Raw genomic sequence first — 27,665 nt, 5'->3', positions numbered from 1 at the left:
TTTTCATGCCTTTTTTTTTTTTTAATCTGAGACTCCATTGCCTGACCCAAGGTCATAAAGATTTACCCCTGTATGTTATTCTAAGATATTTATGGTTTTAAGCACTTACATTTAGGTCATTGATCCATTTTGAGTTAAATTTTGTATATAGTGTTAGATAGGAGCCCAGCATCATTCTTTTGCTTCCTAATTGTGGATCCCAGTTGTCCCAGTACCATTTGTTAATGAGACTATTTTTCTTCCATTGAATGGTCCTGACATCCCTGTTGAAAATCAATTGGCCATCAAAGTATGGATTTAGTTAGAGATTCTCAGTTCTATTGCATTAGTCTGTATATCTATATTATCAGCACCATAATGTTTTGATTTATGTAAATTTATACTAAGTTTTGAAATTAAGAAATGTGAGTCCTACAACTCCCATTTTTTTTTTTTTCAAGATTGTTTTGGCTATACAGGACCCCTTACATTTCCATATGAATTTGAAGATTGGCTTTTTCAGTTCTGCCAAAAAGGCAATTGGAATTTTTTCCTATTAATTAATTTTTACTGTGGTATAGTTGACATGCAGTATTGGTGAGTTTCAGGTGTACAACAATGATTTGACATTTATATACATTTATATATAAAATGATCATAATAAGTCTAATTTTCATCTGTCACCATGCAAAGTTATTACAATATTATTGACTATATTTCCCATGCTGTACATTGTATACTCATGACTTATTTATTTCATGACTAAGTTTCTACCTCTTAATACTTTTCAACTGTTTCACTCATTCTCTAGTCCCACTCCCCTCAGGCAGCCACCAGTTTGTTCTCTGTATTTGTGGATTTGTTTCTGTTTTAATGTTCATTTATTTATTTATTTTTTTTAGATTCCATATGTAAGTTAAATCATAGGGTTTTTTCCCCCCCCCCCCGACTTAATTTCGCTTAGCATAATATTGTTTGGGTCCATCGATGTTGTTGCCAGTGGCAAGATTTTTTTTTTATGGCTGATTAAAATACTCTGTGTGTGTGCGCACTTGTGCATGTGCACATGCGCGTGTGTGCACACAACATCTTTATCCATTTATCTACTGATGTATGCTTAGGTTACTTCCATATCTTGGCTATTGTAAGTAGTGATCTAATGAACGTAGCAAGTGCTCATCTTTTCAAATTAGTGTTTTTGTTTGCTTTGGGTAAATACTCAGAAGTAGGATTGCTGGATTATGTAGTATTTCTATTTTTAATTTTTTAAGAACCTCAGTACTGTTTTTCACAGTTCTCACACAAATTTACATACCCCCAACAGTGCATGAAGGTTCCCTTTTCTCTACATCCTGGCCAATACTAGTTATATATTGGCTTTTTAAATACTAGCCACTCTAATTGGTGTGAGGTGATATATCTTATTTTGATTTTGATTTGCATTTCCCTGATGATTATTTTTTTTAAAGATTTTATTTATTTATTTGACAGAGAGAGAGAGAGAGATCCCAAGTAGGCAGAGAGTCAGGCAGAGAGAGAGGGGGAAGCAGGCTCTCCGCTCAGCAGGGATGCTGAGGCAGATGCGGGGCTCGATCCCAGGACCCTGAGATCAGCGGCTTAATCCACTGAGCCACCCAGGCGCCCCTCCCTGATGATTATTGATGAACATCTTTTCATGTATCTGTTGGCCATCTGTTCTTTGGGAAAATGTCTGTCTGGGTCCTCTGACTATTTTTTAAACAGATTATTGGTGCTTTTTTGTTTGTCTTTTTTGTTTTTTTTGGTAATTGAGTTGTATGAGTTCTTTATATATTTTGGATATTAACCCCTTATCAGGTCTATCCTTTGCAAATATTTTCTCCCATTCAGTAGATGTTGCTTTCATTTTTTGATATTTTTTCTTTTGCTATTTCAAAGCCTTTTAGTTTGATATATTCCCACTTGTTTATTTGTGCTTTTGTTGCCCTTGCCTGAGAAACAGATCCAAAAATAACATTGCTAAGACCAGTGTCCAAGAGTTTATTGTCTATGTTTTCTTTAAGGTGTTTTACGGTTTCAGATTTTACATGTAGGCCTTTAACCTGTTATGAGTTTACTTTTGTATATCGTATAAGAAAGTATGTCATTCTTTTGCAGGTACCTGTTCAGTTTTTCTAGTACCATTTATTGAAGAGACTATTTTTTCTACCTTGTATGTTTTTTGCTTTCTTTGTCATAGATTAATTGGTTATGTAAGTGTGGTTTTGACCCTCTATTCTATTCCATTGATTTATAAGTCTGTTTTTGTGTCACTACTCTACTATTTTGATTACTACAGCTTCGTAGTATCATTTGATACCTGCATGCATGATACCTCTAAGCTTTGTTCTTCTTTCTCATGATTGCCTTGGCCATTTGGGGTTTTGTCTTTCCATAAAAATTTTAGGATTATTTGTTCTAGTTCTTTGGGAAAAAGCTTTTGGTATTTTGAGAAGATTGCATTGAATTTGTAGATTACTTTGAGTAATATGGACATTTTAAAATAGTAATTCTACCAATCTATGAATATGGTCTTGATCTCAGGATCATGAGTTCAAACCCTACATTGGGTTCCATGCCCAGCATGGAGAAAAATGGAATGTAAAGTAGAATAATATTACATTGTATGATATCATAGTTGTGATCATATCACAGTTTTTTATACATTAATCAGCTCTTGGACATTTGGGTTGTTTCTGGGTTTGGGCTATTATGGTATCATAAGTGATGCTTACTTCGGGTTTAATTCACCTCCATCTCTTTTTATAACTTCTTTTAAGGTAGAAGCTTAAAAACATTGATTTTCATTCTACTTTTCTAATATAACACAGAAAGCTATAATTTTCCTTTTGAACACTGCTTTAACATCCTATAATTTTTGATATGTTTTAATTTGAAATATTTTCTAATTTCTCATATGATTTCCCCTTTGATCCAGATTGTTTTGAATTTTGTTTAATTTTCATATATTTGAGGATTTTCCAAATATCTTTCTGTTACTGATTTTTTATTTAATTACATTGTGATTACAAAAACATATTCTGTATTATTTTGGTCCTTTTCAATTTATTGAGATTTGTTTTATGGCTTGTCATATAGTCTATCTTAGTGAACAGTGCATGCATACTTGAAAAGAATATATATTGTTTTATTTATGGGTTTTTCTTTAAACATTTTTTTAAAAAGATTTATTTATTTATTTATTTGACAGAGAGAGAGAGAGAGATCACAAGTAGGCAGAGAGGGAGGCAGAGAGAGAGAGGAAAGGAAGTAGGCTTCCCGCCGAGCAGAGAGCCCGATGCGGGACTCAATCCCAGGACGCTGAGATCATGGCCTGAGCCGAAGGCAGCGGCTTAACCCACTGAGCTACCCAGGCGCCCTTCTTTAAACATTTATTAGGTTTATTTAGTTGATAATGCCAGTCAAGTCTTTTATATCCTTACTGATTTTCTTCCTATCTGGTTCAAATCTCCAGTTATAAGTTTGGGTTTGTCTATTTCTCTTTTTAGTTATTTCCATTTTGCTTCATATATTTTGTTAGTACCTGCATAGATGTATAGTTTTATTTTTATGTCTTTTTGATTTGACCCTTTTTTTTTTTTTAAAGATTTTATTTATTTATTTGACAGAGAGAAATCACAAGTAGATGGAGAGGCAGGCAGAGAGAGAGAGAGAGGGAAGCAGGCTCCCTGCTGAGCAGAGAGCCCGATGCGGGACTCGATCCCAGGACCCTGAGATCATGACCTGAGCCGAAGGCAGTGGCTTAACCCACTGAGCCACCCAGGCGCCCTGATTTGACCCTTTTATGCTTATGTGTTTGTCCATATTCTGGAAATCTGCTTTCACGAATACTAACTTAATGATCAGTGCTTGGGTGGTATATCTGCTTCCACACTTTTACTTTAATTTCTATATGACTTTAAAGTGGTTTTCGTGTAGACAGTGTATGTTAGGTCTTTTTTTTTCCAATCTGAAAGTTTCTGCCTTTTAAGCAGATTATTTAGAGCATTTATATTTAATGTAATTATAATATAGTTGGGATTAAGTCCACCATTTTGGTGTTTATTTCTCCCATGTGTTGTTGGTTCTTTTTTCCTGCTTCTTCTCCTGCTCCCAAGTTAATTGTTCTTAGACTGGCCTTTTTGCTTCATTCTATGGATGTGTAGATTACTATTTGACAAATGTTTAAAAAGCACCCCATGTAGATTTCTGGAGCCCTTTCTCTGAATAGCTTCCTCACTTAGGGCACTTTCTTCTATAAATTGTAGCTACCATTCTCTCCCCAGACTTCAATGTCTCTCTTCAAATCAGGTAGACTGTCATACTTTATTTGGACCCCCCTCCCCCCACCGCCTTGTGCCAAAATCTTAGGAACATACCTCTATCTAAAAAGCTATTAGATTTATAAGATCATGTCATTTGTTTTCTTCTCTCAGGGATAACATTTATATGCTGCCTGGTGTTCCAATTCTGAAAAACAGTTGTTTTTCAAAACTGCTGAAGTAAGCAGCATAGCTGTACCTCTTCTTAGACAGAAATGGAGATGACTTTTTTCCTTTCAAAACTAATTTTTTAAATAGTGTATCTCATTTAGCTATTGTTTAATCTCTTTCCTCCACAATAAGTTTGAAAAGTGTATTTATCTCTTTCAAATGTTGGGTTCCTTGAGAAGCACTGCAATGTCTCTGACTTCTTATTTCATTCTTCACTCTAGTATAGTATGGTGACCAACAAAAGCCTTTTTTTGAAAAAAGTTTTTAAAGGTCAGAGTCATCTCTTAGTTGCCATATCTAATGCAGAACTTCTGCTTCCAGCAATGTGGTGGAATAAGTTTTTAGGAAAGCCTCCAGATACAAAGTATTAGAATGTAAAATATAAAAAAATATTTTATGCAATGCATGGTTAATCTAACTAGAAAAATGGAAATCCTCAGAATTGAAAAGGGAGGGAAAGAGAGAGAAATTTTTGTTTAATAGAGATGGACTGGAGCTGAAGCCTAGAACATGGGAGATATGAGGAGGCATATTAGAAATTCTGCATAAAGCCAAGGGCCTTCAAATGTTACTCACTTTGTTAATGGGTGAACTAGAACTCAAACCTACAACACAGAGATGCAAAGAGCTTGCCTTCGTCTGCCTTAGACTCTGATTAGATATGGAAAAAATAGTGTCTCCATAGAATTTATAATAACAGATTAGGCCTCTTATATCCTTAAAGTCTGAAATCATGCTTCAGATATGACTTAAGTAGACAAAAATCGGATTTTGAAATAGATAAGTTCATGTTCCAGGCTGGCAAACTTCTAGTGTTACAATTATCATATACAGAATGTAAAATCAAGTTATTTTTAAATGATTTTATTTATTTGAGAGACAGAGTGAGAGAGAGAAAGCACGAATTGGGGAGGGTCAGAGGGAGAAGCAGACTCCCTGCTGATCAGAGACAATGTGGAACTTGATTGTGGGATCCGGGATCATGACCTGAGCCAAAGGCAGATGCCTAACCTGACTGGGCCACCCAGCTGCCCACATAAGTTCAATATATTTAAGAAAAACAAGTTAGGGTGTGCCTGGCTGGCTCATCAGAAGAGTATGTGACTCTTGATCTTGGAATCATGAGTTTAAGCCTCATAATGGGTATGAGTATATAGACACAACTGAAGAGAGAATGGTGTATTGGGGAATAGATGTGAATGAAATAGATGTAGAGAAATAAGAATTGGAAAATGTAAAAAGAGATGAATAAATGTGGAGGTTAAGGAGAAGATACAACATATATATGTCTTCAGAGAAGGAAACACCCAGGAGAGCTGGCTTCTGCAACCACTTTTACCCTAGAGCTTTGGCAAGATTTTTGAAAGTTGGTAGACATGCTAGTAGATGATACCAATGGGGGATGCTCTTGGTGGCATTTGGGGAGACCTGAATCACATGGCTAGTTTTCACTTCAGAACATTTTGACCATTGTTCTTCTCAACATTTGCTGAATACTGGGGCTGCACAGAGCAGTAGGACACTTAAAAACATAAATGAAAAAAGCCACTTAAAAGCAGGGTGATGTTCAGTTTACCCTAAGACTTTTTATCTTCAGGTATGAATAGTCAGGAGAAATTTTATAAAATACATCAAACACTTAGTTGAAAACCTTGAAGGGCCAAGAGCAAATCAGATGTATTAACCATACTAGGGCTGCAACCCAGACTTAATTGAGGAACACTCGCATTGGATTAAAAAGGAGAAATCTGCACTGTATCTTCTTAGCAGTAGGAGGGCAAACTCTCTCTAAAGAAAGATTACATCATATGGATACTTTTGATTAAAAAAATACCATTTGGCATTCAGTTAAGGATTACTAGGCATTGCTGGAAGCCTGGACGGCACAGTTGGTTGGGCTTCCAACTCTGAGTTTTGGTCAGGTCATGATCACAGGGTTGTGAGATGGAGGGAGCCCTGTGTCTGGCTCGGCACCTCACATGGAGTCGGCTTGAGACTCTCCCTCTCCCTCTGCCCTTCCTGCTCTTTCTCTCTCCCTCTCTCTTAAATAAATAAATCTTTAAAAAAAATTACTAGGTATTGAAAAGATGAGACCACATGGCTAGACTTTAGGAGGAAAAACACAATAGCATCAGACTGTTGAGTGATTTTGATACTTGAATTAGCTGCTAAGAACTTTAAAATTAGCTGCTAAGAAATTTAAAAGAAAATAGAGAACAATTAGAAAAAATAGAAAACAATTAGAAAAAATAAACAGACTCTTTCACCAGATAGCTAGAGTCTGCTTTTTAAAAAGAGACTCCTAGACACATTTCAAACTGAAAAATAACAACATGTGAAGTAATACCTCACTAGATGAATTTAACTACAAATTAGATAACAAGAAAGTCAGGATTAATAAACTAAAAGACTTCTTAATATAAAATACCAAGTGGAAGCATAGGGATAAGAAAGAATTTTAAAAATACAAAAACCACAGCAGAGAGGAGTGTGCAACAGTGAAAAAAATCTAACCATTTATGTCTTTGAAGTCTAGGAGAAAAAAGAGAAGAGAATAGGGTGGAAGTAACATTTGAACAAACAGTAATAGAATATTTCCCAAACTAAAAAGAGACATTAACCTGTAGATTCCAGAAGTTCTGTGAACCTCAAAAAGAACAAACATATAGAAACTATATAAAGGCATATTATGGCAAGCCTGCTAAAATGAAAAACAGAGAAAAATTTTAAAAATAATCAGGGTAAAAAAGACATACTCTTAAATCAGGGCAACAATAAGACTTAACTACTAACCAGAAACAGTGAAAGCCAGATGAGATGAAGGTATCTTTAAAATGCTGAAAGAAAAAAATGGAAAAAAAAAAAAAAACAACCTAGAATTTGTGTAGTCACACAAAAAAAAATCCCTTAAAAACAATAATATACAAAACTTTCAAATAAAGAAAAGCGGAGAGAATTTGACACCAAATCTACATATAATAATAGCAAAGGAAGAAGAAACATGGTCTTAGCTGGAAACAAAGAATTGTAGGAAGGAGCGAACAGCAATAGAAAGGATAAGTATAAGGGTAATATAAATTTTGACTGTAATTAATAGTAATATATTGTAGTGTTTTGAATATATGTAAAACTAAAATGGCAACAACAATAATACAGAAAGAGGAGAGTAAACGGAGTATTCTAATGTCTTACTGTTTTCAGGAAATGATAAAAGAAATAATTTGTATTATTTTCTAAAAGCAAACATGTTAAAAATGTACATTTATAATCTCTAGGGAAACCACTAAAAAGTAGAAGTGTATAAATCTGATTGATCCCAAAGAAATCAAGATAGGAATCAATGAAATATAAAACAAACATACATACACAATAAATCTCATATACAATATAGAAAGTAAACAAATCTAATTGCTGGTTCTTTGAAAAAAAAAAATTGATAAACCCCAGCAAGATTCTTCAAGAAGAATCCAAATTTGGTTTGACATTCTTAACTTTATTAATTAATTTACCACATTATTAAATTTAAAAAGGAAAACCAGGTGTAATCATTTTAATGGGTTCACAAAAAGTATATGGTTAAATTCAACATTAATATATTAAAAAATATTTTGGCAGCCTATGAACATATTCTGATAAAGAGTATGATCCCCCCTAAAAAATCTACAATTATTCTTAATCTATATAATTCTTGATTCTTAGAAATTAAAAGCATTTCCTTTATAATGTGGTACAAAAGAATGTCTTCTTCGGTCATTTCTAATCATCCCTAAAATGGTGAACCCATCTAGAACCCCCTAAATATGATAAAATAAAATTTTAGAATATAGTGAAAAAAATTGTCACTATTTGTAGATAATATATTTGGATAATAGAAAACTAAAAGAAACTACAAATGTATTACTAGAAAAAAGTTTTTTAAAAAAGAAAGTTTAGCAAAGCTGTGGGTTATGTTCAAAATATAAAAGTCGATTTTATTTTTATATTCTTTTACAGTTGAAAAAAAATACTAAAGTGCCTAGAAAATTACAGCTAACAAAAGCTGTGAAGACTTTTAGAGAAGAAAATGATAAAGTTTTATTGAAAGAAATTACAGAGGACCTAAATAAATGATATATGTTATATTCATTGGTTGATAACCTTTAGTTATGATACCAAAATCAAACATCTCCTAAATGATTTACAGATTAAATGTAGAAAAGCTCTGCAGGTTTTTGTTGGAAATTAAGCTGTTTCTAAAATTTTGCAGAAGAGTGAAAGCCAGTAATAGCCAAGACACCCCTGACAAACAAGGTGGAGAAACTTGGAATATCCTATATCAAATTGTAAACACTGTAGTAATTAAGACATTGATTATTAGGATAGACACAAATGGTATAATATTAGAGATTCCTGAAATAGCCTGACACATACATGGAATGTGGTGTATATATATATAAAACAGGTAGCATTGTAGATCAGTTAGAAGAGGATGTTCAATAAAAAGTGCTCAGTGAGTTGATGATTCATATAAGAAAAAATCAGTTTCAGGTAAAGACCTAAATACAAAAGGCAAAACTTTAAAACATAGGGGGGAAAAAAGTGGAAATGTATCTTTTGACTTCAGGGTAGGGAAAGACTTCCTCATACAGACACAAAGTGCGAACTATATGTAAAGGAAACATTTGTTAACATCTTTTGATCAAAAGACATTGCAAAGAAAGTAAAAAGAGAACAGACAGGGAGCACTGCATAGAATCTACAAAGGATTTGTAATTTTCTAGAGTGTGTAAAGAAAACATTAAAAATCAGTAAGAAAAAGACATTCCAAGAGAAAAATCAGCAAAATATGTATTTCCCAAAAGAAGGAAAACTGAATGACCAGTTTTAGGTATGAAAAGGTGGTCAACTTGTAAGCAGAACAATGCAAGTTTCAACCATGAGATATTATTTGTATGCTCTGAGATTTGCAAAAGTAAAATCTGACAGTATGCCTGTTGGCATGAATCTAAAGCAGTTAGAGCCAAGGTCTACTTTGTTGGAGTGTAAATTTAGGTAAGACTACTTTGTAATACAATATATCATCTAGTGAAGTTGAATCTGTGCACTCATGGGTTTCTTTCACCTAGTATTTCCATTTCTAGCAGTATACTCCAGAGAAATTCTTATGGCCATGTACCAGGAGACAAATAAGTTACTCATACTAACATTGTTCATAACAATAAAAAGTAAGAAATACTCTAGATATTTATAAACAGGAGAATGATGCATTGCATGTACGTAATACAGCAAGCAGATACATTTAACAGTATTCTGTCTATATACATTTTAAAGCATACAGATTTTAAAAAGTTATATAGAATTATGTATGTTTATGTGGAAAAACTATAAAGGAAGTAAAGGAAGCGGTAAAATTAAAGTTCAAGATAGCAGCGACTTCTGGAGGTCTGAGAGAAAATATGTGATCAAGAAGGCACACTGTGTTAGCTGCATTTGACAGAAACCCACATAGTGACATAAACAAGACACAAGTCTGTCTTGTAACAGGTTGAAAACATCCAAGACATGACAGGTTCTGCATGGTTATCTAGGAGCCAGGCTCCTCTTCTTTGGAGCTCTTTATCCACGTGGTTATGGTGGCTCACCACCAGTTACAGTTCATGTGTAATGTGGAAGAATGGAGGAGTAAGTGACCTTAAAAAGAAAGTCGCACTTATGACTTCTCTTCATAAGAGAAGAGACTAGACTGTATCTATTGTATAGTAATTTTTCGATCCATGGAGACTTGAAAAATGTGCCTAGCTGAAAATCAGGAGTTCTAGAAGAGAGAGAATGAGAGCACAGGTATGGGGAATAAAGTGGCAATTTCTGCCACAGGTTCATGCGGCTAGGACAGGAGGGGGAAAGCACAATGATATTGGTACTGTTCTGTTTCTTGGAATAGGATGGTGAGTATAGTTGTTTTTTAAAATTTTATGCCTTCCCTATAAATTATATACTTTTGTATATATGAAATGTTTCATTATTAAAGCTAAAAAGTTTACTGGATACTTTTTAGCTTTATTTTGCTTGAATCTTATGCAGCATATGGTACTGTTGATCACAGTACCTCTAGACATAAGAATTTTTATTGTCAAGAATCTCCTGGTCTTTCTCTTATTTTTCCATCCATTCCTTTTCAGCCTCCTGGGCTTCACTTTCTCTGCAGGGAACAAAAAGGCCTTTTCCTAGATGCCCCTCACTTGTCTCCATAATTATTTAGGATAGTTTCAAATTGGCTAATGGGTTTCCTGGATTTGGAAAAATTTCAAGAGAAAACTAATTATATGGTAAATATTCAGATTTTATCACCTTTTATTCATAATGCTCTAGCCATATATGGAAAAGAGAGGTTAGCGCATTTTTTTCTTTGTAATTTTAAATATTTTTTATACCTTTCTGAAGTACATCATAAAAGGGTAAATAATTCTAGTGTGAGTCCAGAATACCAGCGTATCTTGTAAAGGTAAGAAACAGCAACTGTTCTCATAAGTATATACATAAAACGTCATTAGAATAAATCTTGGAAATGACTCACATTATTATAATCATGTATAAATGTGATATCTTTTTATAAAAACTCAGCAGTTTATTTGACCTCCCCGAACGACTGCGCTTCCTAACCCTCCTTGCCGCTAGGTATGACTGTCTGACTTAGGGCTTGGCTAGTGGAATGTAAACAGAAGTCACTACATGATAAATTTTGGCATATATTAACAGGAACTGGTTTTTTCCCCAGTGAAGTCATCTCAGGCAAACATGCATTTGAGAATTTGTATTCACTTAAATTTTTATTAAGGCAAGTAAGATTAAATTCAGTTAGTATTCACGTTTCAACCATGTGTCAGGGACTGTGTCAGGTTTCTGGGAATACCGGATTGAACAAATACTAATCCCAACCTTCAAGGAGCTAATAATAGTAGTCCAGAGGAAGTCTAGTTGAATGCTATGATAGATATGCCTAAGGTGCTATGGAAACAGAAATTGCCAAGGTTAGCTAGGAATCTCAAACTCAAGAAAGTTGACAAACCTAATGTAAGTTTATAAAATAAAAGCATTTAAAAATAGGATCTAAAGATCTTTGTTGTTATAAGCATTTTAAATATCAGTTACATTAAAAAACAAAATGAGTCCAAATATTACTATAGGAGGTAGAGGCTAAGGGGGAGGGAAGGAGAATAAATGAGCTCTGTTAATTTTTAAAATATCTTATCTATTGTTTAGATCTTTTTTGTATACTAATTTTCTAACCCTAAAGGATAATTTAAAATCCAGGGTTTTTAAAAAAAGATTTATTTTTTTAACAGAGAGATACAGTGAGAGAGGGAACAGAAGCAGGGGAAGTGGGAGAGGGAGAAGCAGGCCTCCTGCTGTGCAGGGATTTCCCCCCCCCCGCCCCCCCCACCCGCCCAGTATGGGCCTGGAGCCCAATGGGGGGCTGGAGCCCAATGTGAGGCTCGATATCAGGATGCTGGTATCATGACCTGAGCCGAAAGCAGACGCTTAGCAACTGAGCCACCCAGGTGCCCCTAAAATCCAGTTTTTAAACAGAATATGTATTTGTTAATATAGCAACATAGCTTTTTTTGATTTAGCAGTGTGGTTTTCTTAAAATTCCTGGACTCAAATCTTAACCTTATTTTCAGAAACACAAACTCATGTAGCATATACTGTGTGTTTTATCTATCTTTTTTAATGTATTAGGTTAAATTTTACTTAGTATAAACATATACAGTGTTCGTAGTACTGCACAATAATTCCAGTGTAGACATTGTCTGGCATTGGAATTTAAGGCAGGGATTCAAGTTTCATTCACTGACTGTAACAGATTACAAGGAAGAAAACAGTTTGCACAATTCTTAATCTTAACATAGCACCTGCTCTTAGCAGTTCTCACCATTGCGGCATATAGCTATTTTCTTTTAACCCAACATTCCTCAAACTCCTTTCTCTTTCTTTTGATTTCATAAACTGGGGGGGAAGACCCGTTTTCACAGACATTGCTCTTCCTCTTGAAAATCTGAAAAGAGATTAGTGAAATCTCATCATATTTATGGTCTTTAATAAATAAACCTCTCATAAACCCTTTTCATTTTCAAGCTTTTTCTCTAAGGTGACGTATTAAGCCAGGACTTGCTAGTGTCATTCAGATACTGTACTCTGTAATTATTAAACCCTCTCTGACTCAGTTTTTAAGCAAAAATGAAGTTTTTTTTTTCTTTGCAGACTTTGCCTTCAAAGGAAACGACGTTTTTAAATACCACACAAATGCCTTGCTTGCAATCAGCTTCGACTTGGAGTAGCTGTGAACACAATTCCAAATCTCAGATACTAAGAGAACATGTATCAGAATTGGACTCCTCTTTCCATTCTGTACTATCGTTGCCATCAGGTAAGCCTACTTATAAAAAAAAAATTCTAAGTAAACTCTGAATATTTTCTGTGGTGAAGTCTAATCCTATAGATACAAGGAATCTAGAATAAGATTTTATCAATTATTTTGCCAATTGATATTAGAACTAATATTTACAAACTAACAGTTTTCATAGAGGAATTAATCCTGTGAGTTAATGTTCTGTTTTTTTTTTATTAATTTTTTATTTTTTATAATGTTCTGTTTTTGCAAGTTGATTTTTAAATTCATTGGAAACCATTTTGAGTTATATTGGGAAATAATTAACTTTTGATCTTTTCATTGTTAAATTTTTAGAATTTTATTGATAAAATGACTATGCTGTTGAAATGTTTCTCAGTAAATCAGTTTTATTTTTCCCCCTAATGTGTTGGTTTGCATGGATTTTTCTCTGCTATATAATATTCTTCTGCTTATAATCAGCATTGAGTTTCCTCAGATAAGAAATTGCCCATCTTTAGGTATATCATCTTTTGAACCTCGAGAAAATCTATAATCTATAACTGGGTGAATGAGGCACATACAGCCCCATACCCTTTTAAGTTTCTAGTTCTTGGTCTTTGTTGGAACTGTTCCAGTTGTTTTTCTTTTTCTTTTCTTTTTTTTTTTAAGTTTTTTTTGTTTGGTTTGGTTGGGTTTTTGTTTAGTAATCTCTATGTGCAGTGACCCCCACACTCAAACTCAAAACCCCAAGATCAAGAGTTGGATGCTCTTCTGAGCCAGCCAGTCACCCTTCCAGTTGTTTCTATATTGAAATGAAATAAATACAAGGGTCAAAGAAACAGTCTTTACACTGGTTATATCAGGTTCTTCTCTTCAAGGGAAGACATCTCAGATGGGCTTTTGTTTCCTTTTCAGCTTTTTTTCCCCATCATCCAGGGACTGCTCCTTTTTGTAAAGCACTATTTTCTGTACCTGTTCCTGTCCTGAATCCTGAATCTTAGTTGTTTTGTTTTTTTTTTTTAATCATTATTCGAGTGGTTTCTTAGCTACAACATATTTAGAATTAAGTTCCTGACAGGAACTATGGTATTCTGTCTTTAAGGAAAGCTTAATAATAGAAACAAACAGTGATAAGTATAACAATGGTAATGCAGCTAACATTTGGGCTTAGCATACCTGTAAGCACATTCTATCTTCTTGTATAATTCTTCCATCATATTTATCTTCATATTTTCCTCTTTATCTTATATACAAAAAAGCTGAGGCTTAGAGATGTTAAATTATTATTCCAAGAGTATACAGCTAGTAAATGAAGGAGGCAGGATTTGATGTGAGGTAGACCTACTCCAGAGCCACACTCTAGCCTTACTCTTCACCGTCTGTTTTCTCCTGCTGCATTTATTTCTCTGAAGATATAATCCTGAGAGCTGGCATAATTATCCTTCACTTAATCCTCTTATGTCCCTTCCAATAAGTTAAGATTAACTTCCCCACCTATTAATTGGGTTATTCATTTCTTCTTGTATTCATTTAACAAAAATTACCTACTATTTACGGAGTACTAAGAGTATAAATACCAATAAATCCCTCAAAGTACTTGCATTCTCATTTGAGATAACTGAAATGTAAATTATTAAGTGTATTAAAGTGTTATGAAACATTCTTATAAAACCCCAAAGGTCAGAATGTGGGGACTAAGGAAGGTATATGGGTGGAACAAGTTTCTTCACTAGTTACATCATATTTTCTCACAACTCATGAAGAACAGTGGTAGAATAGGTGATATTTTCTTTATAATAGTAAGTGATATTTCTTTGGAGAAATAAACTTATGTTTTGGTAATTGGAAAATATTGGATTCCTGAAATGTTTAAATAACATATTTGATTTGTAATCTTAGTTTCATTTTTGTACAGTCATATTATAGTAGTGCTAGGATTGAAATCTTTCCTACCTCTGTTCTGGCCCTTTGGAGGACACTCCATTTTGAAACTCATGAACCTTTTTTTTTTTTTTTTTTTTTGTATATTTTTCCACACTTGAGTTGGATCTATTATTAAAATACTTAAAGGATAAAGACTTTTTGTTTAAAATCCAGACCTGTTTTGGGTATGTTCTGATTTGTGTGTTCATAACTAGTGTTTTTTCCAGTAGCAAAACTTCCAATATAGTAACTGCTTTATAAGATATTTCTTGTTGTTTCTTAGGGAGAAGTTTAGGTGTCTCTATTAAATACTTTTGAAGATGTTTTTGTTTTTATATTCTTGAGGAAAAAAACTTTAGTAAATGTGAAGTACATATACTTTATTATTTAGCTCCTCTTATGGTTGTGAGAATAGAGAATATAGGGAATTGACATCTAAGTCTCTATTTAAAGGAAGAGAGCTAGTCTGTAAATGTGTTTTAATCTTTGTAAAAACATATTTTGTGATTCATAATACTAGTAAACTAAGAGAATGTGCCACTTAGTATTTTTATCAAAGGTAGCTTCTGAATTATAGTGGTTTTTCTCTCAAGTACTTGAAACATATCTTTCAGAACCCTCATTATTTCAAATGTAAAGTTTGTATGGGCAGGGTGGAATGGACTTAGAGTGAGCCAAGTCTGGCTGTATGTTTTACTCAGGACCTTTGGATACATTTGTTTTATCTGGGAATAGTACTTAATACTTATAATTTTGATCATCTTATCTTTTATTTTGGTTTATAAACTTAGTCATCATTAGAGTTTTTATTTAGTGTATATAATCAGTGATTTCCAAAATACTGCTGTCTGTATGCTTGGAGGAAGTATTTTGCCACTTCTGATAGCACATTTTGAGTTTTTGCTTATTTTTCTAAGCGTATGTGCTACTTAGAGAAAGAAAGCAATCTTAATATTAGAATCCATATAAAATGGTATTCACTAAAAGTACCTTTTTTTTTTTACTTTATTTTTCCAGATGTGCCTCTTCATTTTCACTTTGAAACATTGTTTAAAAAGACTGAAATAAAAGGAGATCTTGCTGAAAATAAATTTGTAGGAGACTGTGTCATATCTCCATCACCTGGTATGTCATTTACAAATCTTGTACTTTATATGTTTTTACATCTTTCAGATACTTACTGTTTTTGCTTTCTAAGGAAATAAAATTTAACAAAGGAACAAAATGTAAATCCTTAATTTTTAATATTCACTTTTTACAAATCACACACATACTCACACAAATAGAAAATACATAGGAGTGATCTTAATAAGAAATATGATACTTACTGAATGAAAATTATGAAATATTATTAATAAATATAAAAGGAAATCTACACATGGAGAATACAGCATTCCTAGATGATGGGAATTAATAAGGATATCAGTTCTTCCTGTTGGTATATATGATTAATGCAATGTAACTTGAAGTTTTAATAGAATTTGGTTAACTTAACAAACTACGTGTAAAGCCCACTGGGAAAGATAAATAGGAAAATACAAAAGTAACTGCTGGAAAAAGTATTAAGAGAATCTATCCTAACCACATATGGAAACATAACAAAAATCTGTAATAGCATAGATTTTGTATGCATTTAAGGAAGTAAATCCATGAAGCAGACTATATAGCTTATGCTTTATTATATAAGGGAAGAATTATAAATCAATGAGATCATGGAGAATTATTCAATAAATTATTCAATAAATTATTCAAAAAGTCTTTGGGGGGAAATTTTGTTACATAATTGTTTCGTACCATATATCAGAATGAATTCTAGTTCATTTCATATTCTAGTTCATTTCATATCTAGAAATAAAACACTAACATTACAAAATAAAACTAGAAGAATTATAATGAAACAGTTATGAGTATTATGAATGGGGGCAGGGACATTGTGCTTGGAAACAATCAGAAGGAAGAAAAACATCAACATGTTTTGACTATCTACAAAGCGAAAATCTTAACATCAAAAAAGCCATATAAACTAAGAAAAATTACTTCCAGATGAATAATCATCTACCTCAAAATAATTATCTACCTCAAAAACTTAAGAGTCAATTCAGTGCCTGTTAGAATTGGAGTTGTGAAAAGTAGATTTGAAAATAAATTTACAAAAATCAGCTTTTATAAATACCAGTAATAACCAGTTAGAATATGTAAAGGAATTTTACTAGACACATTAATTGAAAATATAAAGTATCTAGGATTAATTAAACTTAGTAAGGACCTACACGAAGAAAACTTAAAAAGTTTACTGAGGAACACAAGAATATGTACCTACAGAGAGAAATAACCCTGTTCTTATCAGAAGACAGTATTGTGTGAGGCACCTGGGTGGCTTAGTTAAGTATCCAGCTCTTGATCTCAGGGTCAGGAGTTCAGGCCACACGTTAGGCTCCGAACCTAGCATAGAACACACTTCTAAAAAAAAAAGGACAGTATTGGAGCTTAAGATGTTATTTTTTTCCCCCAGTTTATAACATTCATTAGAATCATAGAGGTATTCTTTTTTTTCTTTTTTTTTTAAGATTTTATTTATTTGTCAGCAAGAGAGCACAAGCAGGGGGAATAACAGGCAGAGGAAGAAGCAGGCTTCTTGCTGAGCAAGGAATCCAGTGTGCGACTGGATCCCAGGATCCCAGGACTCAGGGATCATGTCCTGAGACGAAGGCAGATGCTTAACTGACTGAGCCATCCAGACATCCCAGTATTCTTCTTTTCTATTGGAACAAAGTTATTCTAAAGTTTATCTGGGAGAAAAAAATGTTGACTAGCTAATAAAATTTTTTAAAGAAAAGGAAGTGCCAGGTAACAATAAGGAAGTAAAAAGGAAGTGCCAGGTAACAAAATTATAAAGCTATAAGCAGTATTTTATTGTGGTGTTGATGGAAGCCAGATCAAGGAACCTAAATAGCCTAGAGACAGACCCATCTGGCCACTATATGATAAAAAGGAGGTTTTTCCTATCACTGTGGGAAGGATGGCCTCATCAATAAATAATAACAATAATTCTTATGAAGCATTCCTTAAACGCCACTACTGGTTGAAGGGCTTTATATCTGTTGGTTGCTTTAATTTGTACAATCCTGTAAAGTGAGTATTATTATTATTTTTCTTGACTAATTCTCCCAAATAGTGATATGGTCAGAATTCAAGTCCAAGCACTCTGGTTCAGAGTCCATGTTTTAAACAACTAAAAAGTTTGTTCTAAAATCAGTGGATTAAACAATGACTTTTTGGGGGAAAAAAAAAAAGCTACCTCATAATGCACATTAATGTTCGTCCATCTTCAATTTATTTTAAATACATTCCAGATGGATTAAAGAGTTAAATTTTAAAGTCCTGACTTAAAAGAATTAGAAGAAAAAAAAGATGTACTTGATGGTGATAATGAAAATCATAATCATAAGTAACATTTACTGAGTGCTTATGTGTAGATACTCTGCTAAATATTTACTATTTTTTCCGATTATATTAAGACATTTAAACATTATAATAATTCTGACAAGATGTATGTAGTGAAGTCAGGACCCTCAAATATTAGGTAGCATTAAGAATACAAACCTTTTGGGAAGTACCGTGAAGTTAATTACAATGCCTTTAAATTATGTATTTTTAAAATAAGCTCACTGAGGAAAAATAACAGTTTACTTGTGCAAATGTTTACTAAACTGTTAGCCCTGAATTTTGACCGAGTAAATTCATTTTCTGGTAACCTAGCCTAATGGCAAATACAAAACCACCTTTATGTACAAATTATTCATTTTACTATTATTTGTGTTAATGAACAATTGGAAATAAGGTAAAGAGTGTAACTGAGATACGGTTAACCAACACAGTGCAATGTGTACCTTTTAAAAATACCTTTAAAGTTCATGTAAAGGTAGAAACATCAACGAATGTCAAGTAACAGAAGAGGACAGAAGTGTTTTACTTTTATGTATGGTACAATTATAACCACGTAGAAATGTTCATTCTTCAGTAAACCAAATGGAATGTGTGGGTCTTTTGGAGATCCTGATTTGAACAACTCAGCTGTACACATTCACACAATTTTTGAGATCATGAAATTTGAACACGCATGGCTGTTGGATATTAATGAAGTTTGTTAGATGTAATAATACATGTGGTTACATAACACACACACACTCTTTATGTTTGTTAGAAATTTAAACTCACATATCTGTTGTTGGGATTTGCTTTAAAATAGGCTAGCAAAAAAAAAGTTGGGGATGGTCACCAGTGTGTAATCACTGATGATGAATGATAGGTACAGGGGAGTTCGTTCATCTCTTCATTTGTGTTCATTGAAATTTTTTCACAGTAAAAAGTTTTTAAAAAATTGAAAGCACTAAGGTCAAGGAACAATTGTCTATGCTTAGGGAAAAAAAGACCAAAGAAATACAGGAAAATATAGGTTTATGTTCAGATACTTTTTCATGATACAATTCTACTACTTGAAATTTATACTGAGGTTAATTTTAGAAAAAGAAAAAAATGTGTGCATGAAGGTGATTAGTTTTAAGAATGACCATAATAGAAATACCATGATGATAACAACTAGCTCTAACAGCTAGAGGATAAATGATATTATCTCTAACCAGAAGAATGTTAGGTAACCATCTGAAAAAATAACAATGGGTGAATTAATAAAATTTGAGAAGTATAATTGTATACATATTTAAATGAAATTACACTTGAAATGTGAATATGAATTATATGCATTTGTATGACTGAATGAAATATACAAAAATGAAATTATATGCTGTTAGATAAGTGAGATTAGATGGTTTTATTATTTCAAATGTTATTTTCTAAAATTAAAAAAAAAGGGCAGTGTAAATGTGTTAGGCACAGAAATAATAGTAACATATCAATGATGTAATGACATGGTAGTAATGGGGAATTAAGAGCTAGGAATAGAAGACATTTGAGATGAATGGTGCAATATTATTAGGTGAATCAGTGAAGTATATTGTATTTATCCCAATCTCTCCTCCCTTATTTTCTTTCCCGACCACTCCCAACTCAAATTAAGCATTAGATTTCATCCTATGTAAGGCATGTCTGAAATACTGGTCATCATTATTTGTTGTTAGTGATTTCTGTAGAATTAAATAAAACTCTAGAGCTCAACATTTATCAACCATTTACTCTGTGCCAGGCAGACTGACGAATCAAAAGATGAATCACAGAGACTCAAAGAAATTATAATGTATTAAGAGGAAGCAGACACACAAGTAACTATTAAAATGATGTGGGCACAGATATGATAAAAAAAATTTCTAAAAAGAAGAGGGAGAGTGTAACTCACTGCCTAGGGGAAGACAAGGGGAAGGAAGCGGGTAAGGGTGATGGGGAGGGGGCAAGAGGAACTCAGAAAGATGGTGATGCCAACTGCAGCTTTAAGTACTTGGAATTTAGAAGAAGAGTAAAGTGTTCCAGATCATTCATTCTCAAACTTTTATGTGCAAACAAATTACTTGAGGGATGTTGTTAGAATGCAGTTTTTGCTTCAGTAAGTCTGGAAAGGGGTCTGATTCTGCATTTCTAACAAGTCCTAAGTTGTTCAAATGCTGTTGGCCCATATTGGTTTTAAAATGGAAACAAATGTGATTTGTCATGGAGACAAAAAACGGTGTGGTGTTCAAGTGTATACAAAATGCCTGGTACTATATGGTAAATTGTATGAAGGGAAGTAGATGGATGTCTGTGTGCCTTCCACATAGCTTTTATTTATCCTCTGTTATCCAGAAGAATTTCAAGAATGTACAGCTGACTTCAGATAACAAGTAGGGAAAAGAAAAATTGTAGTGGGTTGAAGAGTAAACTGTTAGTTGCCAATCCTGAGGAAATACCAGGCAAAGCCAGTTAAGGGCCTGTACTCATCAAAATATGCAGCCATGAAAGACAAGACAGTGTAACTGTTGCAGATATAAGAAAACTTTAGACACATGACAACTAAATGCAGAATGAACAGAATTTTCTATAAAGAACATTATAGGAATAATTGGTGAAATTTAAATGAGTCCATGGTTAATGGTATTAATTTGATTGACAGTTGTGTGGCCATGTAAGAAAATGCCCTTGTTTTTGAAAAATACACATCGACAAATTTAGAAGGAAATTGTATATCAGCAACCTAATCTCATTGGAGTTCAGAAAGATAAAGTAAATATAAATTTAACATTTGTGGAATTTGAATAAAGGGTATATGGACTACTTTTTACTATTGCAAGCTTTCTGTTAGTCTGAAATTATGTCAAAATGAAGTTTATATTTTAGAGTGGACAGAGAACAGTGGCACCACAACCCACACAAGCCAGACCTAGGGCTCAAGCTTCTCTACCTACACTTCCTGATACCTAAACCCACTGTCAATATAATCTTACTCATTTGTCTCAAACACGGCCTGCTGCATTTCTACCACTTTCACAGTCCAGTCTAATGATCCCTCATCTATACTGCTGAAACAGCCTGATCAGTTTTTTTCCCTCCAGTCCCTGTAGCTAGTGATCTTTGGAAAATGTAAATCTACTTATAACACTGTTTCCTCACCTCCACTCCTTAAAATGTCTGACAGAGGGAATATTATAGGAGACCCCTAAAACCCTACTTAGGACAACCCCTACCTGTTCATGGTTCTTTCTCATTATACTTCCTTACTCTATACTACTTGCTGTTCCATTGCCCAATTTATTTGTTGTTTTGGGCCTTTGTACGTACCATTCTCTCTTCCTTCCCCTTGCCATCAGTGATTTCTGTTCATATTTGAAATCTTGTCACTTTGCCTGGGTACTTCTCCTAGAGCTCGCTTACTGTTTCATACTCCCATTAACTTCTTTAAATAGTACTTCTCTTTTCTGTTACGCATTAGTTATAGTTTTTGAGATGCTTATAAACTTCATTAGTAACAAGGATCATCACTGTTTTTGCTCACCAGTGTCCCAAGGGTATAATACAGTGCCTGGCATGTAATCAGCTCTCTATAAAGTTACTGAATGAATAAATCAAAGGGAAGAAAGGGAAGGCAGGAAATTGAGATACTAGGTCAAGGTGTGTTTTAGGATAGAATCCAGATTTTGGAGAGCAAGAACTGAAAGGCTAAGAGGGTTGTAAGTAGGTGAAGAGCATGTGCAGTCTGATTTTGAATTGTCCTGTATTTCCTACTGTTTCAAGAGTCCACCGCAACCTTATGATACTAAGGAAAAAGTCGTATAAAGAAGACTCAAGTAAAATTAAGTAAAAAGTGCCACCTTAGGAAAGGCTGAAGTTTCTTCAAAAAGGTTAATTTGGTTCTAGAAAATACGGAAGATGGTAAATTGCTTTTAGAAGGGTGAATTGACTGGTATTTGTTTTAAAATACTCCAGAAATGTTCCCATTAAAACAGAGAGCATTACTGGGACACCTGCATGTATTAGGCATATTATTTTAAAACCTCTCACAATTCTAGTTACACCTTTCTAGAAATGAGTTTGAAATTATGCCTGCCAATTCATTTGGTTTTATATTTAACATCTTTCTCTGCATTCTTTTCAGTGGTAAGAAATCTTGGGGGCCATCTAGAGTCCTGCAATTTTCCCTGAGCTCTTTAATTCTTTTTTTTTTTTTTAAAGATTTGAGAGAAAGAGGCAAAGAGAAAGGGATGTCCCAAGCAGACTCTGCACTGATCTCACAATCAGGAATGGAGCCAAAACTGAGTTGGGCACTCAACCAACTGAAGCCACCCAGGCACCCCTCCCTCCCTGAGCTCCTTAAAGTCACTGTTGTTTTCCATCGTTTAGTTTTGCTTTGTCAATTTGATCCTCATGACTTTGCAGTAATCTTTTTAATCCCTTTTCTGTTAACTTTTAGGGTATCCTTGTTGTGAAGTGATGCATGATTAGGATTTTTTTCTTCCCCACTTGACACTCAAATGAGTTCTTAAAATCTTAATGGAAAAATTTTTGTCTATCGTTTCTTCAACTTTGCCTCATTGTTATGTTGCCCCATTTCATCCTTTTCTCCCCCCATATTTTCTACCACTCTTTTCCTTCACTTGTACAGTTCCTCTGCCAACCCACTGACTGTCATGTTCAGCCATGTCCATTCTATTACTCAGACCAGGTAGTTATGGTTGTTTTTAAATTTGAGCAATTATATTTTCCATCTCTGAGGTCTCTCTTAAGGAACCTTTTGCCTATTTCTTTTGGCAATGTTGTTTTTAAAAGACTTGTTTGTATTCTGTGAATCCATTCACGGTTTCTGGGTGGTTAGTTTGTTTGTACTTCACTTTTTATGGTGCTGTGCAGACTTCTGGAGTTTTGTTTTCTCACCTTTAAAGTTGATATTCACTATTAATACTTTCTGCCACTGTTATTTATGAGATCCTTTTCATAGATGGCACAGAAATTTGCACTCGGTAGTATTTTCAGAAGCAGTTAGGGATGGGCAGGACATATTTCAAAGTGAGGCACTGGGCATTGCTTTCTCTCTCTCCCCATCCATTTCTCTGCCCAAGACAGAAACCAAGATTTTGTTACCTATTAAGGCAAATAATCTCAAGGAGTGTGGCTGAGGAGTTGGCATGTGTAGTTACCCTATCAGATAACTATCCATCTAGGTAATTGTCCTGCACCATTTCCCTTTCCTCCAGGTCTAGAGCACCTCTGATGATCCTATTTTTGTGGCAGCACTTTCCCACATGCTTTTTTGCACTGCTCTTCAAATTCCGTATGATGTCTTTCAGAGATTCCACACAAATTCTGCTTTACTTACAAGTTCCCTTTTGTGGCTTGCTAATGGGGATGTATATATGAAGATCTAGACATGTCTATGTATAAATTTCTATTATTTATAGACTGCTTTGTCATCTTGAGATCAGAATCCCAGTTATTGTTAGTAGGCCATCCGTCCCCACCCCCCACCCCAGTGTTGGTGAGATTTGGCACTTCAGCCTGCATTTCTTTTTCATCTCTAAACCCTTCAAAAATGAAGCCAATTTGGTTATTAAGCCAGCACTGGAAATACGGGGTTCAGATAGGCAATAATAATAAAACTACATTTATTGAATACTTACCATGTCAGATATCCTTCTAATGACTATTACAGGGATTAACTCATTTAACCCTCATTAAGCCCATGACAGCTGTTCTAACTCCTATTTTACAGATAAGGCAACTGAGGCACAGAGCTATTATATTAAGTGACATAAAAGTTTGAGAATACCAGTGTTTTAAAAAGTGAAAGAATGGTGCTGGGTACTGTCAGTTTGATGAAATCTGGTTCTTGCTCAAGAGGCCCCTATTTATTGTGATTTTGTAGAATCTTTATCCTGAATTATTTCCAGATTTAAGGGGGAGGGGGAGCTAATTAGGGGTTCAGATATATATTCAGATTATATTCAGCCAAGATTTACAGACTGGAACCAACCAAAGATTCTGTAATTGAGAAGACTTTGGAAAAGGTCACCTTTCCTTTTCATCCACTTCAAGTAATGGAGCAACTATAGGAAATTGGATACTTCTTGAAGATGTTTTTAAGGAACCTTATTATTGGTATTTTCAGTTTAGGAACATTCCATTTTGATATATAAGTCTCTCTCTCTCGTTATATTTATTTTGAACTGGTGAATTAATGTTCTGCAATGTTTTAAGTAAAAACATTAACATGTTCATTATGTGTTAAGGAAAAGTTCACATTTCCTTTCTATTTGTTTTAGTACATAATACTTCTCTGAATCAATGGAGAAATGGATATTCTCCTACTTGCAAGCCTCAAATAAGGTCAGAATCTTCTGCACAGTTGTTCCAGGGAAGAAAGAAGAGACACTTGAGTGAAACAGCATTAGGTAGGTTAAAATGAAGACATATGCACTAGTATTAAAAACTGAAAATAAATTATCTTCAAAGAACCTCTGCTTCATGGAAATTTATAATCCAGAATAGTCCCTATTATACAAAATATCCATGGTCCTATGAATGCTAAACAACATATTCATGTAGTCAATTCAGAATTATTTGTGGACTGGGCATCCATCTACTTAATGACAGGGATTTCCTTCCTATATTCCCTAACTTGGGTTATCTTCTCCTGACTGTCCTGCTAGACAGAACTTAAGCCAGCATCGTGTTCTGGACTCAAAATATGTCAGTAGAGTTGCCTTACAACCATATCTAGTACTTACATGGATGCCATGTTCACTGTCTGTTCACTGAAGCTCCCTTAGGAACCTATAGTTCCAAGATGACCAACAGGTATCTTTGAAACTAGAACTCTTCTAGTAATACAAAGTGGGGTTTGTTGGAGGGATTTAGGACTATCAGTTTCCAGAGTTATTGCAAATAATGATTAAAAAATAAAACTTACCAGAAAATATACATTTTAAATGGCAACATATTTACACTTTGTTCCTGTTCATTGTTCCAATAGACAGAACACTATATACATTAGTCAAGTGTTCCCCAGATGTAGTATGTCAGTATACCGAATATTTAGAAACTGCATTCAAGATGTACTGGACTGTAATTATACTTAATGGATTTAACATATTTATCACTAATATCTCTAGAACTGCCACCGTATCAGCCCATGTCACCACCTGATAATCACTAACAGATAAGCTAGTATGGTGCAAAATTAAACTCCTAGACGCAAGCAGAGATTGCATTGTGCTTTTTAGTGCCATAATCTTAGAGACAACCAAGACACCTTAGCTTTTGAAGAACTTATATACATGTACAGATCTTCCTCTCTTGACTTAGGACATGGTGACATTCCAATAAGCCCATGATAACTTGAAAATACCTTGAGTCAAAAAAGTATTTAATAACACTAACCTACCACCCATAGCTTAGCCTCAAATGGGCTGAGAACACTTACATTAACCTAAGTTGGGCAAAATAATCTAACACAAGGCTTATTTTAAAATAAAGCACAGGGGGCTCCTGGGTGGCTCAGTGGGTTAAAGCCTCTGCCTTCAGCACAGGTCATGGAATTGATCCCAGGGTCCTGGAATTGAGCCCCACATCGGGCTCTCTGCTCAGCGCGGAGCCTGCTTCCTTCCTCCTCTCTTCTCTCTCTGCCTGCCTCTCTGCCTACTTGTGATCTCTGCCTATCAAATAAATAAATAGAATCTTTAAAAAAAAATATATATATATATAAAATAAATAAAATAAAGCACTGAAGGGCACCTGGGTGTTTCAGTTGGCTAAGCGGCTGCCTTTAGCTCAGGTCCTCATTGGGATTGAGCCCCGCATTGGGGCTCCCTGCTTGGTGGAGAGTCGCTTCTCCCTCACCCTCTCCCTGTCACTCTGCCTACTTGTGCTATTTCTGTCATATAAATAAAATAAAAAATAACAGTAATGTGTTGAATATCCCATGTTAATTTATTGACTACTGTACTGAAACAGTATGACTTGTTGTATGGGTAGAGAATGGTTGCAAGTGTACTGATTATTTATCTTCATGATCACATGGCTGACTGGAAGTTGTGGCTTGTTGCTGCTGCCCAGCAGAAGTATCCTGTTGCATAATGCTAGCCCAGAAAAAGGTCAAAATTCAAGGTATGATTTCGACTAGACGCCCTGTCACTTTTGGACCATCATAAAGTTGAAAAATCCTAAGCTGAACCATTGTAAACTGAGGGCTGTATATGTATCAACACACAGAAGATACTTGTCTCTCTTAATAAAACCCACTATGAATTCACATTACCTAAGATATAAAATGTTTCACTTGAATTGATCTAACTTCAAGTTTGATGGAAATACAGGAAGAGAAATAGTAAGATGCTATACTACAAGAGCTAACTAGATAACTCCCTAATATGCAGAACACCTTAACAAATGTCGTGAAAAACAAACTCTTCCAGACTGCAAGAAACCTAAAAGACAATAACCAATTTCAGTATATGGATCCTGATTTGAAGAATCTACTAACCATAAAGGACAGTTTTTAGCAACTAGAGAAATGTAAATATGGACTGGGTATTAGATTTTACACTACATAGGAAAATGCTTTTTAAGTACAGAAGTAAAATAAGGGTGGTAAAGTGAATAAATAAATACATATTCACAAATAGGGGATCAAAATAAATGGAAAAAGGAAACATGGAAGAAACAGAAAATACCAAGAATAGCCACAAAGTTCTAATCAATATCCTGAGCGAAAAAGAGAAATTCCATCTATAAAATAAGGACAGTATAAATGAGTGACAGACCAAGAACTTTCAGTAGAAAAAGTCTCAAGTAGAATGGTCTGAAGATCAAGTTAAGGATATCTCCCAGAAATCAGAACAAAAAGTCAAAGATAAAAGAAAAGTAGAGAAAATTAAGGGCTAAGTCTTTGGAGGTTAACTTCCAAATAATAAGCATTACAGAAAACATGAACAGAATAAAGAGAAGGGATGAGATTTTTAAAAATGAGATGTACTGGATAAAAACTTGCCAGGGCCCCTGAAAGTGGAAATAATTGTGACAGATCTGTGGGTAAGATTTCTTTTTCATTTCCTTAAATTTCTGATACATAAATTTTAAAAAAGAAAATCAAACATAAGGAATTATGTTACCTAAGCAGGAAAGTAATTTTAATACCTATTTAATGTTAATGTATAACATTATCCATGGTTCTTTCCATGTCAGGAGAAAGAACCAGATTTGAAGAATTCGCTTTTCAACGCACAGAACCAGGATCCCATAGCAATTTTACTGCTGTTACTAATGTCAATGTTATATCAAGAACCCAGAATTCATCATCACAAGTAGGTTTTTTTGCATATTGAACTCTAAAACTGCTTTATAGACTTAAAACCGGCTGATAAACTAGAATATTTTGTTAATCTGTAAACAACAGCCTTACTTTG

The 27,665-nt window shown here is 34.2% G+C and overlaps 1 protein-coding gene across 8 annotated transcripts in view; it reads left to right on the top strand.

Annotated features, from left to right (window-relative positions):
• The window catches only part of KANSL1L (KAT8 regulatory NSL complex subunit 1 like), a 136,353-nt gene that overhangs the window by 100,310 nt on the left and 8,378 nt on the right, over positions 1-27,665 (top strand). For 7 of the 8 annotated variants that reach the window (XM_059393401.1, XM_059393400.1, XM_059393399.1 and 4 more), the window contains 5 exons: positions 12,732-12,897; positions 15,802-15,909; positions 24,525-24,653; positions 26,293-26,367; positions 27,445-27,563. In XM_059393401.1, the coding sequence (XP_059249384.1) occupies positions 12,732-12,897; positions 15,802-15,909; positions 24,525-24,653; positions 26,293-26,367; positions 27,445-27,563 (597 nt within the window). The remainder of the gene's footprint in view (positions 1-12,731; positions 12,898-15,801; positions 15,910-24,524; positions 24,654-26,292; positions 26,368-27,444; positions 27,564-27,665) is intronic. The other variant, XM_059393402.1, reaches the window with a different exon arrangement.

Source organism: Mustela nigripes, chromosome 3 (genome assembly GCF_022355385.1).
Source record: "Mustela nigripes isolate SB6536 chromosome 3, MUSNIG.SB6536, whole genome shotgun sequence".
Classification (NCBI taxonomy): domain Eukaryota; kingdom Metazoa; phylum Chordata; class Mammalia; order Carnivora; family Mustelidae; genus Mustela; species Mustela nigripes.
This window is presented reverse-complemented; position numbering and strand designations above follow the sequence as displayed.